At 31.9% G+C, this 18,474-nt stretch overlaps 1 protein-coding gene and 1 long non-coding RNA gene across 2 annotated transcripts in view; both read right to left on the reverse strand.

Annotated features, from left to right (window-relative positions):
• Positions 1–18,365, reverse strand: part of LOC127700228 (activating signal cointegrator 1 complex subunit 2-like) — a 47,346-nt gene extending 28,981 nt beyond the window's left edge. Inside the window, exons 1-6 of the mRNA XM_052203651.1 lie at positions 18,257–18,365; positions 14,508–14,663; positions 11,639–11,697; positions 2,980–3,091; positions 1,306–1,503; positions 612–844 (exon numbers count right to left, since the gene is read on the reverse strand). Coding sequence (XP_052059611.1) covers positions 612–844; positions 1,306–1,503; positions 2,980–3,091; positions 11,639–11,697; positions 14,508–14,663; positions 18,257–18,334 — 836 coding nt within the window. The 5' untranslated portion in view covers positions 18,335–18,365. The remainder of the gene's footprint in view (positions 1–611; positions 845–1,305; positions 1,504–2,979; positions 3,092–11,638; positions 11,698–14,507; positions 14,664–18,256) is intronic.
• Positions 9,780–10,506, reverse strand: LOC127700247 (uncharacterized). Its single transcript, XR_007981510.1, has 2 exons — positions 10,012–10,506; positions 9,780–9,850 (listed from the first exon to the last, which is right to left on the reverse strand). It is a non-coding gene; the product is annotated as an uncharacterized LOC127700247 (long non-coding RNA).
• Positions 18,366–18,474: the final 109 nt, after the last annotated feature.

Genomic DNA, 18,474 nt, shown 5'->3' on the forward strand with positions numbered 1-18,474 from the left:
AAAAAGGTGAAAATGAAAAATCGTCATAACCACGTTGTTTGAACCAGAGACATGTCTCTGTTTGAACTAGTACACATGTGTGCATGTGCGCAGGTGTGACATTTAATTATGCATCCTAATTTCTTCAAAAAATGCTTAAATTGTCATTGATACCTTTATCTCACGTTTATTTCGAATATATTCTTGAAGAAATAACGTAGAAAGATTTCATACTTTGCAAACGTATACGGAATTTACGTATCCGTCTCTGGTCCATGTTTTACCATTGTCAAGATAACATCCGGTATTATTTCAAAAAACGAAAGTAAAGTTTTTGACAACGTTATTTTGCACAAATAAAGAGTCTAAGGCAGATATAAGTACGCTGATGTTGCACACTTCGAATGAAGCACTGCCAATTTAACAGTTTACGTCAGAACTTCAAATTTGAATCAAAGAAAGTTTAATATCGTTTTTTTTTAATGTCAATCATGGGGATGGCCAACTCGGCAACTGATTACCATAATTGCCTTTTGCTTATTTTGTCTTAAGGGATTAAAATCGGGATAATATATAAAATGTCCGGCTGGCTTAAAATAATTTTGGAAGCCCTGAGTACAACTCAGCTATACCTAGGTATAAACAGTTCTTGGAGGAACAGGTCACAGGACTGAGGATGGATCTCCAGGAAATTTGCCAAGGTCAAGGCTATATCTGCTAAATATAGAACAATATCCTGGAAATCTGAGATAAGCATGGTTATTAATGGAGAGTTATCTGTCCTTGGACTGCTTAGTTTCTGTGGTGACAAACTTCCATGTTTGTCTATTGAAATTCCACATTTTTCTGCAATATCATGAAAGACCTACAATATAGTAAATATCAAATTATCAATAATATCATAACTGCATATATGTTGTATAATTTCATCTGAGTTTTAAAAAGTTCAATCTATAATGTTTGTCTTATTTACATGTATAAATAGAAAAAAAGAAAAAATGATAAATGATTTTAAAAATTATTGTCAAAATAGTTTATTTGTGGCTTCAAAGTTTCAAGGTTTGTAGAAAAATAAATTTTCAATGGGTTTTTAAAATTATTGTTTTTAAACATTGCACATAATTAAACAATGGACCATCATGTTTTGCTAAACTATAATTCCATGAAATCCATGAAAATTAGTAGATTAAAGTCCTGCCATTGGATCATTACACATATAATCATCAACTTTAACAATCAAATGTTTAATAACCATTTATTCTTTGGTATACTTTGTCTTATAATAATTAAACATTATACATTAAACTGATAATAGGAATACATTACCTGTATGACTGTAGGAATAGCACAGCATAAATCATCATTATATTTTGGTTGCTGAGTGAAAATGTTATCTACCATCTTTGTCAACAGCGGACCATTTCCCTCGCCATACAGTACACAAAGGTCAAATATCTTAGGAATGTCAAATAAAAAGTTTTCATACACGATCTCACCAAACACACTAGGTGTTATATGATGTTCCTATAATGAAAAAAACTTCTTCAGAATCATGCAAATACAAGATTACTTAATAATAAATTTTGTAACAACAGAACTGTAATTGTCGAAATGGGCTAAATTAAGCAGAGTAATTCTTGAATAGTATATAAATAATTAAAGCTTGAATTAAATAAACAAAGAACATTTCGATAAAAAAAAATTTCAGAATTTTAACATAATTTTTATGAAGTCAATTGGTAAATATACATATCTCCCAAAGATACCTGTATAAATGCAGGAGCCTGTAGTTCAGTGGTTGTCATTGGTTCATGTCGGTCATATTTGTTTTTCGTAATTTGGTTTTGTTATAAATTTGGCCGTTAGTTTTCTCAATTGAATTGTTTCATATCATTCATGTCGGGGTCTTTTATAGTCGATTATACGGTATGGGTTTTTCTCATTGTTGAAGGCCATACGGTTGCCTATAATTGCTTACATCAACTTCATTTGAATTTTGGTGGATAGTTGTCTCATTGGCAATCATACCACATCTCTTATTTTTATATTATATGGTAACATTAGAGCATATACACATAATAAGTATAGTCTGATTTATACTGAAATCTCTACTGAAAACCAAGGATATACAAATTCATTTTGACATCAATAATAACACCTCATATTAACTTAAGTCTTGTTATCATAAATGTTATAACCAACAAATATAACATGTATCATCATAAATTCTACTGTGGATTCGCTTATTTTCATGGGAACCAATTTTTGTGGATTGAGGAAAATTAAAATTTTTGTGGATATTTGATTTGGTGTTTTTTTTACCAAAGTCTGCAAACACGACTATAGAAAATATGTACTTGGACTAACATTGAAATTCATCGTTCACATATACCCATGACCTACACAAAAATTGGTCTTCCACGAAAAATAATGAATTCACAGTATATATACATTCTGGTCATACTCTGAGGTATAGATATAGGAAGATGTGGTATGAGTGCCAATGAGACAACTCTCCATCCAAGTTACAATTTATAAAAGTAAACCATTATAGGTCATTATAGGTAAACCATTATAGACCTTTAAAAAATATTTACTAAAACGATTTATACTGTGGATTCATTTATTTTTGTTGGCACTATTTTCGTGGATTGAGGAAAAACTACAGTTTTGTAGAAAATTGATTTCAAGGTTTTTGGCAATTTCTGTATACAAGCCAATAGGAAATTGAAACTTCGTTGAACACTTTAATTTGTGGTTCATCAATACCCACGAAATCAAAGAAAAATAAGAACCCAACAAATTATAATTAATCCACAGTTCATAAATATCAGTATTTCGTAAAAAAATATTGGCTTCAAAGTAAAAGCTTAAGTTAGAAGAGAGTTAATATTATATTAGAGATCAACTCATCAATTTTGGAAATTTTGTCAGCAATACCTACCAAATAGCAAAACATTAAAATCTGACAAATAAATAACTAAGGTAATTTCTTTATACCTGTGACTCTTTAAATGTTGCCATTCTCAAACATGTCATAAACACCAGTCTATGGACCTCATTATGTATGGACTGTATATCATCTGTCAAGTGGTATATCACATCATATGACCTGTCAACAATGAAAATTACCATATCATTTTAATTGTATACTGTAGATTCATATAATATTTTCATGGGCACCAATTTTCATGGATGAGGAAAACTTTAATTTTTGTGCTTTTGCCAAAGTCTGCATATATTCCTAAAGAAAATTTATAATTTATTGATTATTTAAATTCATGATTCCCCTGTAATCTCTAAATTGGTATTCAACGAATATTAATAATGAATCCATTGTATACAGCAAGGAAGATTTTTAATATTTCTAGTTTTCAAATAGTACAATTAATAAGACAAACAATTTGTGGATTTGGCATGTTGAAAGTCAATTAATACTTATATTTACTAGTTTTAAAAACAGAAAAGCAATGTTTTAAAGTATACATTTCTTTGATTTTTTTCTGTTGCAAAAGTTAGTTCAGTACTTACTAAAATAAAATGCTCCGCTGGGGCGCAGCTTGATACGACCGCAGAGGTCGAACCCTGAACAGTTGGGGCAAGTATGGACACAACATTAAAGCTTGATACAGCACTGAATTTGGATTGTAATTAAATATTTGACACAGCATAGGTTTCTGACACAGAATGAAAGTGGTCTAAGAACTTAAAAATTTTCAATTTACCTATTCATACATGTGATGGACTGTGAAACTCAGATCAGGAGATTGGGAAATTTTGGTCAGGAGATTAGGACTCAGATCAGGAGGTTTTTAATCGACATTAATTTTGTTGTAAATGTAACCGTGTGCTGTAAAAATGGTCTTTTAAAGTGTGTTTTCTTCAACTTTCCATCCAATTTATTATGTTTATAGTACCCTTGTACTTATAAAGTTTCTCCATCTTTATATTCTACATGTTCAATCTAACATTGTATTTTTCCAGTATGTTCTTTAAATTTTTTACTTCATATTCTATAAAACAATCATTGCAACCAGAACATTTGTTTAGCTATCTGCAAATAGTTTTTATTTTTTATTTTTTCTCTTGCAAATAGTTTTTATTACTGGTTCTCTGTAACAATTTAAACTCTTATATAGGGAGTGTGGCACGCATGGTCATGGATTTTCTTCAAACTTCACACACTTACTAGTCTTGATGAAACAAACAAAAAATGGCAAAATTTTGGTTGCTAAGCATATCGGTTGCCATAGCAACCGATGACCAGTTTTACCTCTTCTGAATATCTATGATTTTAAGCTGAAAAAGGCTATTTTCAACATAATTTTTCATAATAAATAATTAAGAGAATGAATATTGTTTTATGATTTCATTATATATATGCATTTTATTAATGTAATTTAATAACTGATATTTTCATATTTCATTTCAATCATAATCACATATACCCCCCTTTTTATGTGGTTTGCATTAGGTAAAAAATACCCTTTTGATGTCATTTTTGAATGCTCACCATAATTGTTTGCGGACACCTGAGGTTAAGTCAAACATGAATTCATAAATATCATAGTCTTATCTTATCAATGATGCGAAAAAGTAATGGGGAAGTATGTCTCGATATTTTGTTACCATGGATACAAAATGCTTAGTTTTCATTTTTTCAGAAAATTTTTTTTTTTTTAATTTTGAAAAAAAATGTTTTAAAACCTAACTCTGCAGTCAGAAAAAAATTAATAAATATACAATATGTAGAAATTATTGTTATCATCAAAATTTTAAACATATTCATATATAACGGTATGATAGTTTTAACTGTGTTGCTATGGAAACAATTTCATTTTGATACACAAATTTAAAACAATTTTGAAAAAAGTTTCAGTTAGTTTCTTAAATGTGCACAAAAGTAGGAAAACTTAAACACTTATTAAGTTTCACTGTATACACACATGTGTATATATGAATGATTTTGCTAGTTTAGTATTTCGATAATGGTGTTACCACTTGAAGGAAACAAACACAATTTCTGTATTCTGGATAAAAGTGCTGATTATAAAGAAATTTCAGTCTGTTTTCATAATCATGAAAAATATGCAAGAAAAACAATTACTCAATCTAGAAAAAAACAAACAAAATCATTTCAAAATTTACATATTCAATTGTACAATATTTGCCATTGAATGTGTTGCCATGGAAACAAGTAGTTCATTTGCAAAAATACGGATAAGTACTAATTTTTACAAATGCGTTTTAATGAACTTCGATACATATAACAATGAATGTATACAGTTTTGCTTACATAATAAAATTGAGAATGGAAATGGGGAATGTGTCAAAGAGACAACAACCCGACCAAAGAGCAGACAACAGCCGAAGGCCACCAATGGGTCTTCAATGCAGCGAGAAACTCCCGCACCCGGAGGCGTCCTTCAGCTGGCCCCTAAACAAATATGTATACTAGTTCAGTGATAATGGACGTCATACTAAACTCCAAATTATACACAAGAAACTAAAATTAAAAATGATACAAGATTAACAAAGGCCAGAGGCTCCTGACTTGGGACAGGCGAAAAATGCGGCGGGGTTAAACATGTTTTTTGAGATCTCAACCATCCCCCTATACCTCTAGTCAATAAGCAGGTTTTCTTGTATTTGAGAAAAAATAATAATATTCCAGGCATTATTAGTGATAGTGTTGCCATAGAAACAACAAATTACATGTATATATGCATAAACTTGGAAAACGCTTGAAAATAGACTAAATCTCTCATACAAAAACTCTCTTCTGTAAGTTTTCAATTTAATGCAGTGTCAAAGAATGATGGCTTTTACAAGTCAGTCCATCAACTAGTATTCAAATGCTGTAGTGAAGATTAAAGATCAAAGTGCCACTTGGTGTTGACAGTTTGGAATTTTAGCTACTAGCTACTAGCTCCTAACTATTTATACATAATATTAAGAAGATACAATCAGAACATTGACAGTTCAAGAAAGGCCAAGCTTAAAATTGTTTGTGTGAGGCACAGAAATAAACACAAATGAAAATAATCAATATCGTTGGGGGGGGGATGGGGGGAGGGTAGGATTTTGTAAAAATAAAATGATCGATTAGTTATGGTTTGCTTTGTGTCCAGTGTCAAATATCTCATGCATATTTCGGAAGAGAACAAAATCAATAAATTTAATAAGAACATTGTTGGTCCAGTGCTAGTCTACTGACCCAAAATAATCAAAGGCAATAATTTGACACACTTCAACACAATACAAAATAGAACAAAAAGAGTAAAATGATAATTGACCATCTAACCTTTCTTTCTATAAAGGAAAAAAATACCTATATTATGAGCTGTTTATTTTTCTTATTCATTATTAAACTCAATGTTGAAATGGCAAAGCATGTATACGTTTTGAATATTATTGTATTATTGGATGATGAGTATCTACATGAAGATCATTTTTTAGGTGAAGTTGAAAAAAATAGACAATTTCAAAAAGGTCCGGCAATATGGGTAGGCTGGGATGAAGGCGGACAATTTGAAATATCACTGGAAATCGGGATCAATTGGACAAGGACAGAAATTTCAATAGGTCAACTTGGGTGCCCCTAAAAGAATTAACACAAGGGATCTTTAGCAAACAAAGGGCGTAACCAACAAGGGCGGGTACTGTCGGCCGTTGACCCGATGGTCCCTGGTATCCATCCGACACATTTTTTGTGTGCCATTCTGGCCGGGGAGGATCTGTCTTAAAACGAGCAGTGGGGGGAAATATACCATCTGGACAATTTTCATATAAGGGGTCACACTGACTGCCTAAAGTGATGGCCCGCTACATCTATGCTTCAGTGATTCCATATGTAATCAACCAAATATTTCCAATAAATAAGGAGGGGATGGGCCCTCAGGGCCCCTGGATCCGCCTATGGTAGCACTATCTTAACATTAGTATTAGGCATTGGATTATTGAAATTTGAGAAAATAACAATTATCTTTATGGATTTTTAGCAGCAAATTAAAAAATATTGACCATAAATTATGATAACTCTTTACCGTGAAAGGGTAACTTTAAAAGAATTATATACATGTACATATAATTTGATTTTCACTGACCATGCTGAAAGCCCATTACAGAAAGATGTTTCTCAAAATTAGTATGTTGTCTTTCTTTTAACAAAAACAAAAATTAGATTTTACTTTGAAACGGGACTCAATGTTTATAACATATATACATGTGACTTTTTGTCCTTGACTTTTTGTCTGTGACTTTCTGTCTGTGACTTTCTGTCCTATATTCCGACCGTTATCATGACCAGGAAAAATTACTTTATATCTATTTATATGTAATAGGCTTTGCATCAAATTTATAGAAACACTTAGATTGAACCATTAATATTATCAAATAAGAAAATATAAAATGCTTTTCAAACATATTAGCAAACGATAAATGTATTGACTTTCGAGAACATTTGGCATACCTCAAGCTAAGTCGTTGAATATGTTTACTTATATATTATTAATGTTTATTTTTTTATGAAAATATTTAAAACTACCAGGATATCCTACACAAGGCTCGGCATGCCTTAAGTTGTGCGTGGAAATAATTATTTACTGTTATGAAAATATTAAAAAACAATTATATTGGATTTATCAACTTACATGTATTTTTGGCCTACTTCACACCTTTTGTGTGTTACTTTATATTTGTGATCAAACATGTCAAATTATAACCGGTTATATACAACATAATTTACAACACAGTAAAATACAATATACTTCTCAATACCATAAAAAGTTTAAATAACCTGGTGCCCGTCACAGTACCCTAAACTGTTTTTCCCTGTTTTTTTATTATTTGATAAAGACTTTACCATTCAATCTTAATGGGTTTTTTTTTATATAAATTTTAAGCAAATCCTATCAGATATAAATAAGTATTAGGTAGTACAACGATCAGGACACAGTCAACGTTGGTCAGGTCAAGTTTTTTTTAAGCCAAAAACATATATTTTCACCCTATTTTTTTAATGATATAAAATAACACAGAAATTTTCATCGGTTAGGTCATTGCTGTTGTTGGTCAGGCCATTGTCAACGTTAGAAGGGTCACGTTTTCGGAATTTTTCGGAATTTTTTAATATTTTTTTCTATATTTTTTCATATAGTTATATATCAAATGATCAAATTTTATTATATTTCAAATTTAACATAAATCCTTTAAGAAATAAAAAAGTAATGAGCATTTTCGTTTGGTCCTGTCATTGTCAGCGTTGGTCAGGTCACGTTTTATGAAGATTTAAAAGTTTTCTATATTTTTTCTTATATTTATGTATTAAATGGACTAAATTTATAGCAATTCAAATTTGACAATTTTTTTAAGAAATAAAAAAGTTATTAGCATTTTCGTCTTGGTCCAGCCATTAGTGTAACCCGTCAAAGGGAGATAATTCGTATTGTGAGGAATATTGCACAATGACCATTTTTTAGAAATTAATTCCAGATGTTTCTAGGTAGATTCCCCATAACTTTTTTTGATTTTTGATAAAAGCAAGGCTGAAATAAATTGTTTTTGTGCTTCTTTTTAATAGATGTAGCCGCATAATTTCACCACACTTCACCAAATATTGTATTTTTCTCAAAATTCCCAACTTTCTCCGCTGTTACCATGGTAACCAACCAATATATATATCGGTTGGCATTATTTTTCTGACTAGGCTAATAGGATATACATATCAGCCAATTTTCAGAAAGATCGGTGACTATGTGTGCCGAAAAAGTTTAAGTGGTTACAGAGAATGAGTATTATTTGCAAACTCAAAAATTCATTTTATCTGTAAAATTAGGGTCATAGTTATTATATAAATTTCAATTTAAGCCTTGAAAGGAAGTCTAGAATCCTCAAATAATTTTCAAATTATTATTTTTTTATTTGTCCTAAGACATTTAAAATCATTTAATAACCATCCTTTTATGATTATTTGTTCAATTTATATTTTATTTATATTCTTTTAAAAATTTTCATTATTAAAAGGAAAGTAACTTAAAACAGGATAAATCAAGGGAAGTAACCCAATAAATACACAGTTTTTGTTACACAACGGCAGTTAGCCTGAGGTAAAAATCGTTGATTACCTGTATGTTTGACACCCAAGCTGACAAGTGAAGCCATATAATTATGCATGTTAATTGATTTACAGGTAAAATATAACTTCAGGTAATGTCAGTTACACCAGATGCCTGAGATGATATGTTGGGCAGAAATTTTTCATTCATGAAAAATTTCATACACGGGATTTTTTCCTCTTCAACGGGAGGTCGGGAGGAGACCCCTGAAAACGGGATTATTGTACTCCCGTCGGGAGGTTCACATGTATGCCTATTCAAACCATATCATTATTATTTGCTTTTATATATAAATCAGAAATAACCAATTTAAAATGGAAAATGTTAAAGAAAAAAAAGGAAAAAAAAATCCCCCCCCCCCCAATTTTTTGAACCCCCTTATGATTCATCACCCCCAAACTCAATCTCAGCTTTCCCTTTGTGGTATGGTACCTTGCAGTACAATTTCAGAGAGATTCATACACTTGAACACAAGTTATTGTCTGGAAACTAGAAAAATGCTTGTTTTTTGGCCCCTTTTTGGCCCCAAATTCCTAAACGTTTACGGCAATTACCCCAAACTCAATTCCAGCTTTCCCTTTGTGATATGGAACCTTGCAGTACAATTTCATAAAGATCCATACACTTACACACAAGTTATTGTCCTGAAACTAGAAAAATGCATGTTTTTTTTGCCCTTTTATGGCCCCTAATTACTAAAATTTTGAGGGAAAACCCCCAAAATCAATCCCAGCCTTCCCTTTGTGATATGGAACCTTGTAGTACAATTTCATAAAGATCCATACACCTACAAACAAGTTATTGTCATGAAACTAGAAAAATGCTTTTTTTTTGCCCCTTTTTTGCCCCTAATTCCTAAAATTTGGAGGAAATTACCCCAAAAATCAATCCCAGTATTCCCTTTGTGATATGGAACCTTGTAGTACAATTTCATAAAGATCCATACACTTACAAACAAGATATTGTCATGAAACTAGAAAAATGCTTGTTTTTTGCCCCTTTTTGGCCCCCAATTCCTAAAATTTGGAGGCAATTACCCCCAAAATCAATCCCAGCATTCCCTTTGTGATATGGAACCTTGTGGTACAATGTCAGAGAGATCCATACACTTACACACAAGTTATGTCTGGAAGTTACAAAAATGCTTATTTTTGGCCCCTTTTGGCCCCTAATTCCTTAACTGTAAGTACCATAACCCCCAAAATCAATCCCCACCTTCCTTTTGTGGTATTGAACCTTATGGTAAAATTTCATTGAGATCCATTCACTTAAACTAAAGTTAGAGTGCGAAAACTAATGTGTATTCGGACGACGACGCCGGACGACGACGACGCCGGACGACGACGACGACGACGACGCCAACGTCATACCAATATACGACCACAAAAATTTTTTTGCGGTCGTATAAAAAAATCTTAATTTGGACAAAAATTCAGTCATTACAGTATCTTTTCTGAAAAATTTTGGTTAATTATTTGGAATAAATGATTTTCTTTATGCATGTATCATAATTAAAACACATTTTATTTCAAAATTAAAGAACCTTAGTGAGCGCGCTCACATACCCCACGTCTCCACATTGTCATTGGAGAAATAAAATATGCGTAAGAAAAAAAAATTGTATAAGAAAAAAAAATTGAACCGTAATTTCCTGTCGATATGCACATCTACATAGTATGTCCTTATTATCTAAAAAGGTTTCATGAAATTATGTTGTGTGGTTTCAGAGGAGTTGCAATGACAAACTGTTGCAGTAGTACATTGAAGCAAATAAGTTCAAAGGGGCGTAACTCCTAGAAAAAAAATTGAACCGTAATTTCCTGTCGATATGCACATTTACATAGTATGTCCTTATTATCTAGAAAGGTTTCATGAAATTCTGTTGTGTGGTATCAGAGGAGTTGCGATGACAAACTGTTGCAGTAGTACATTGAAGCAAATAAGTTCAAAGGGGCGTAACTCCTAGAAAAAAAATTGAACCGTAATTTCCTGTCGATATGCACATCTACATAGTATGTCCTTATTATCTAAAACGGTTTCATGAAATTCTGTTGTGTGGTATCAGAGGAGTTGCGATGACAAACTGTTGCAGTAGTACATTGAAGCAAATAAGTTCAAAGGGGCGTAACTCCTAGAAAAAAAATTGAATCGCAATTTCCTGTCGATATGCACAACTACATAGTATGTCCTTATTATCTAAAAAGGTTTCGTGAAATTCTGTTGTGTGGTTTGAGAGGAGTTGCGATGACAAGAAACAGGACTGACGGGTCAAAAACATTATACCCTCCGCAACTCGTTGCGTGGGGTATAATAATATAAGAGAATAGATCAGATTTATAATTATATAACTCAAAATCAGTATTGCCATTGCAAAAATACTACAATCATTTTTTCATTTTTCATTTTGAAAACAACTATAACAAAGTCCTAAAGAAAGTCCTAAAGATGGATATAGATATCACAAAGTTAATAAAATAATCCACATTAAATGGTTTTCCTCTCTATTTTTTAATAAAAACCTTAACATGCATATATATACTTACCTAGGTGAAAATCGTAGGTATGTATCCAATAAGTTCTGTAAAGTGTTATCATGTATCACCTAAAACAAAACAAGTATATACACCTTGTGAAATTTATTTAATCGAGGGGTGCTCCTTTCACGGGAGGGATCTTCGTACATACATACATACAAAGGGGATATACCACTTGTAAGCTATATACCAACAATAACATGATGGAGCATAAGATTGATTGATGTTTGCTTAATGTCCAGTGGCAAATATTGCATGCATGTTCAGGATGAGATTGAGTATAAGAAATAAAATCATGGCTCAGAGAGATATATTGATTGATTGATGAATGGCTGCTCAAAGTCCAGCAGCAAATATTACATGCATGTTTAGAACAATAACATGTTGATGAGATGTGAATATACCCTGCTTTGTAAAAGACCAATACACTCAGTCTGATTTTTAATATGCTAGCTCATGTCAAAAGGTTAAACAGCCAGCAGGAAGACATGTGTCCCTAACCAGACACATAATTGTGACTGAGTCAATTAGCCTTTGATATTGGTCTAACTTGAAAAGATCATTGATATACAGTTACTTCTATTGATGTCTTTAATATGCTCCAACTGCATTTGAGATTGAATATAGAAAGCATGTAAATGACCAAGTCACAATTCAATAAAATGCTCCGCAGGGCGCAGCTTGATACGACCGCAGAGGTCGAACCCTGAACAGTTGGGGGAAGTATGGACACAACATTCAAGCTTGATACAGCTTTGGATTTGGATTGTGATTAAATATTTGACACAGCATAGGTTTCTAACACAGATTGAATGTGGTCTAAGAACTTAAAAATTTTAAATTGGACATTCACCTATTATGGTCCAATATCCAAAATCTAAATACATGGTTAGATTCAGCATATCAAAGAACCCCAAGAATTCAATTTTTGATGAAATCAAACAAAGTTTAATTTTGGACCCTTTTGACCTCAATGTGGACAAAGTTGATAACGGGGCACAAAAATCAAAAATCTAAATACATGGTTAGATTCAGCATATCAAAGAACCCCATATATTCAATTTTTGTTGAAATCAAACAAAGTTTAATTTTGGACCCCGATTTGGACCAACTTGAAAACTGGGCCCATAATCAAAAATCTAAATACATGTTTAGATTCAGCATATCAAAGAACCCTAAGAATTCAATTTTTGTTAAAATCAAACTAAGTTTAATTTTGGACCCTTTGGACCTTAATGTAGACCAATTTGAAAAAGGAACCAAAATTTAAGAATCTAAATACACAGTTAGATTCGGCATATCAAAGAACCCCAATAATTCAATTTTTGATGAAATCAAACAAAGTTTAATTTTGGACCCTTTGGACCTCAATGTGGACCAATTTAAAAATGGGGCCCAAAATCCAAAACTAAATACACAGTTAGATTCAGCATATTAAAGAACCCCATGAAATCAAGAATAAAACCCCATTGAAATTGGTCAAGAAATAAGCAATTTATAGGAAGTATCTTCTTTTGCACAATCCTGTGCTATTAAATATTTCTTGCTATTGCGCAATACTGTACAATTGATAATTTCTTGCTATTGCGCAATATTGTGCTATTGGATATTTCTTGCTATTGCGCAATACTGTGCAATTGAAGATTTCTTGCTATTGCGCAATACTGTGCAATTGAAGATTTCTTGCTATTGTGCAATACTGTGCAATTGAAAATTTCTTGCTATTGCACAATACTTATTATATAATAATTTACACATCCTGTTTGGTGTGTATCTCCTACCATATCATTATTATTTGATTTTAAATATAAATCAGAAATAACCAACTTAAAATGGAAAATTTTAAAAGAAACAAAAAAGGAAAAAAAGAAAAAAAAGGAAAAAAAAATAAATCCCCCCCCAAAATTTTTTGAACCCCCATTATGATTCATCACCCCCAAACTCAATCCCAGCCTTCCCATTGTGGTATGGTACCTTGCAGTACAATTTCAGAGAGATCCATACACTTGAACACAAGTTATTGTCTGGAAACTAGAAAAAAATGTGTTTTTTGGCCCCTTTTTGGCCCCAAATTCCTAAATGTTTAGGGCAATTACCCCCAAACTCAAACCCAGCTTTCCCTTTGTGATATGGAACCTTGTAGTACAATTTCAGAAAGATCCATACACTTACAAACAAGTTATTGTCATGAAACTAGAAAAATGCTTGTTTTTTGCCCCTTTTTTGGCCCCTAATTCCTAAAATTTGGAGGCAATTACCCCCAAAATCAATCCCAGCATTCCTTTAGTGATATGGAACCTTGTGGTACAATGTCAGAGAGATCCATACACTAACACACAAGTTATGTCTGGAAGTTACAAAAATGCTTATTTTTGGCCCCTTTTTGGCCCCTAATTCCTTTACTGTTATTACCATAACCCCCAAAATCAATCCCAACCTTCCTTTTGTGGTATTGAACCTTGTGGTAAAATTTCATAAAGATCCATTCACTTAAACTAAAGTTAGAGTGCGAAAACCAATGTGTCTTCGGACGACGCCGGACGACGCCGGACGACGACGACGACGACGCCAACGTCATACCAATATACGACCACAAAAATTTTTTTGCGGTCGTATAAAAACCACTTCAGCAGTTGTTGTGAATATCTTAAAATTTCCTGTCAACTATTGAACTTTTTGGCTGATGGAAGATCAGTCTTGTAATTAACATACAAACTGTCTAGTCACTCAGGACATGATCGATAATGGTCTATCTTTGAATCTACATTTTTTTTGTAGATTACTTATTTTGTATTTCTTTTGGTTGCTGTCTCAATCATATATGTAAAACTGTTAAAATGGTTAACATCTAACATTTAAAACTAATGTTACAACCTACCTGACACCAAAATTTATCATGGGGTTGTTGTAATAGCCAGTGTAAATCCTCAGAAATAAAGTTCAATCTATCTTTCCATTCCTCCATAGCTACTCCATTATTTACTGGTGGTGCTTGATAGGAAACAAACTGTAAATCTTCTTTCCAACGGGGATCCTGTCAAAAATACACCTCAAATTAAATACATTTTATATTGAAAAAATAATAATACATTTAATAATAATATACTAACTTCAAAATGTTGTTTGGATCTTAAATATGTAATACAATAAATTAATTATCATATTCACCATATTAAAAAAAAGCATATCTAAAATATCACCATGATCAATACGCAGAAAACATGACCATTAGTACAATTAGTATTTTGTGACTATTCCTGTTCATCTTTCGTTATTCATGGCTTATCACAGATTGTTAATTTTCAACATTTTAGCAACATGGCACAGCTCAACATATATATACTGCTAAGGAGGACGACTACATTTGAAATTCTGAATTTCCCAGTGTCTGAGGTAGCAACTGTCTCCATAGGAACTTGTCTCTGTGTAATAATATGAGGAGGAATTCCTCAATCATGTCAATAACAGTGAGAAAATCAATATTGACAATAAAAATGAAAATAAATACAACAAGAGTGCACACCATTGATTTTATGTTGATCCTAAATATAAAGCCTTACTACAAGTATCACATGAAGTTAACATGATCCAAGAAAATGAGGTCAAGGTCAGATAAACCAAACCAGAAATACATGTACACCTTAAAATCATTCCATCATGTCCATACACCAAATATAGTTGACCTATTGCTTATAGTTTCTTAGAAACAAACTTACATGTAACCAGGAAAACTTAACATTGACCAATGAACCATGAAAAAGAGGTCAAGGTCAGATGAACCATGCAAGACAGACATGTACACCTTACAATCAATCTATGCATTAAATATAGTTGACAAATTGCTTATAGTATCTAAGAAACAAACTTAACCATGAAAACTTAATATTGACCAATGAACCATGAAAATAAGGTCAAGTTCAGATGATACCTGACAGACAGACATATACACCTTACAATCATTCCATACACCAAATATAGTTGACCTATTGCGTATAGTATTTGAAAAAAAGACCAAAACACAAAAACTTCACTTTAACCACTGAACCAAGAAAATGAGGTCAAGGTCAGATGACACCTGCCAGTTGGACATGTACACCTTACAATCATTCCATACGCCAAATATGGTAGACCTATTGCTTATAGTATCTGAGATATGGACTTGACCATGAAAACTTAACCTTGTTCACTGATCCATGGAATGAGGTCAGATGAAAACTGTCTGACAGGCACGAGAACCTTGCAAGGTACGCACATACTAAATATAGCTACCTATTACTCATAATAAGAGAGAAATTAACATTAAAAAATCAACTTTTTTTTCAAATTGTCACTGAACCATGGAAATGAGGTCAAGGACAATGGACATATGATAGACCGAAACTTCATAACATAAGGCATCTATATATACAAAGTATGAAGCAACCAGGTCTTCCACCTTCTAAAATATCAAGCTTAAAAGTAGTTAGTTAATGCCGCCGCCAGATCACATACCCTATGTCGAGCTTTTTCTGCGACAGAAGTCGCAGGCTAGATACATATTTGAATTTGGATTGTGATTAAATATTTGACATATCATAAATTTCTGACACAGAATGAATGTGGTCTTTCAGAACTTATAAATTTGATATCGGACATTTACCTATTATGGTCCTATATACAAAATCTAAATACATGGTTAAATTCAGCATATCAAAGAACCCCAAGAATTAAATTTTCGAAGAAATTTACCCAAAAAACTTAATTTTGGACCCTTTGAACCTCAATATAGACCAATTTGATAATGGGACCCAAAATCCAAAATCTAAATACACGGTTAGATTCAGCATATCAAAGAAACCCATATATTCAATTTTTATTGAAATCAAACAAAGTTTAATTTTGGACCAACTTGAAAACTGGGCCAAAAAATAAAAAATCTACATACCATGTTTAGACTCAGCACATTTAAGAACCCCAAGAATTCAATTTTTGATGAAATCAAACAAAAAATTTAATTTTGAACCCTTTGGACCTCAATTTGGACAATTTGATAACGGGACCCAACATCCAAAATCTAAATACACAGTTAGATTCAACATATCAAAGAACCCCATATATTCAATTTTTGTTGAAATAAAAAAAAAAATATTTTGGACCCCAATTTGGACCAACTTGAAAACTGTGCCCAAAATCAAAAATCTATTTATATGCTTAGATTCAGCATATCAAAGAACCCCAAGAATTCATTTTTTGTTAAAATCAAACAAAGTTTTATTTTGGACCCTTTGGACCTTAATTTGGACCAATTTGAAAACCTGGCCCAAAATTCAAAATCTAAATACACGGTAAGAGACAGTATATTATATAAAAGAACCCCAAGAATTAATTTTTTGTTGAAATCAAACAAAATTCAATTTTGAACCATTTTGACCTTAATGGTTTGTGGCATAACCCCCAATATCAATCCCAACCTTCCTTTTATAGTATGGAACCTTGTGATACAATTTCATAGAGATCTATACACTTACACATAAATTATTGTCCTGAAACAAGAAAAATACTTGTTTTTGGTCCCTAATTCCTAATCAGTTAGGACAATAACCCCCAAAATCAATCCCAACCTTTATTTTGTGGTATGGAACCTTGTGGTACAAATTCATAGAGATCCATACGCTTATACTCAAGTTATTGTCTGGAAACCATATGTCTTCGGATGACGACATTGCCATATCATTATATGGCTGCAAATTTTTGCAGTCGTATATAAGTTACTATATCAGTGATTACGAGTCATGATCTTATTCACCATGTTCACATATCATTTTATAGCAAAAAAAAATTCAGCACCAAATTTTTTTTAACATGTAATATCATCTAATATTTTATGCATAACATTCATGTATAAAGAAATAAATTTGGAAGGTGTATGATAAAAAATTTGCAATTTATACACTGTCCATACTACAATGTACTAGGGACTATATTTGCAGGCAATGAAAATCAAAGGACAATAAATGTGTCCTCAGATCAAGTATTTTCATTGTTTTACGGTCAAAGTTATCATGGTTATCCTTCCCTAATCCCTAGCACTGTAGATCACCCCTTGTTTCCTGTGGGGTTCCTGTTGCTCAGTCTTTAGTTTTTTATGTTGTGTTTTGTGTACTGTTGTTTGTCTTTTGGTCTTTTTTTCTTTTGCCTTGGCATTCATGATTCAGTTTATTTTTGACTTGTGAGTTTAACATGTTTAACATGTTTAAAGGTCACTTTGGTCATGTTGGTATCTTTTGCCTCTCTTATCATATTTTAAATAAATAATACTGTTAATACAATAAAAAACAATACATGAATATAGAGTTTTGTTTACATTGAAAATGATGTTGTTATTAAATTTGATAAAGTTAATTGTGGTTTAGGTTCAGCCCTAAGTCATGAAGCCAATATTGTGGGGTAGGTCTGATTCTTTTTTATTGAATGATAATTTTTTTGTATTTTCTAATGCCATAATTTGGAAAATCTAAAAATAATTGATGGTCTTATAATACATTTTATAGTCATGACAGATAGTAACATAAACAGAGGGGTTGAAGGATATAACATGTTTAATAATTAGGTTGAACATGTTCTATAAAGGTATAAACGATACATTACCAAAAGTGACACATTTTCTTTCCGTCCTTTATTTTCAACAATGACATTCTGTTTGTCTAATGGGATATTAAAATCCATCTTGCACTGCAGACTGCAACTTTCTCTTTTAAGCAGGAAAGTAAAGAACAAATTTTATGTTATATATGGGCAACACAAATATTAAAGTATCTTAATTAAAAAATAACATCAGCATTATCGAAACTTTAATTTCAAATATC

The sequence above is a fragment of the Mytilus californianus genome, unplaced genomic scaffold (assembly GCF_021869535.1).
Source record: "Mytilus californianus isolate M0D057914Y unplaced genomic scaffold, xbMytCali1.0.p SCAF_5, whole genome shotgun sequence".
In the NCBI taxonomy this organism is placed as follows: Eukaryota; Metazoa; Mollusca; class Bivalvia; order Mytilida; family Mytilidae; genus Mytilus; species Mytilus californianus.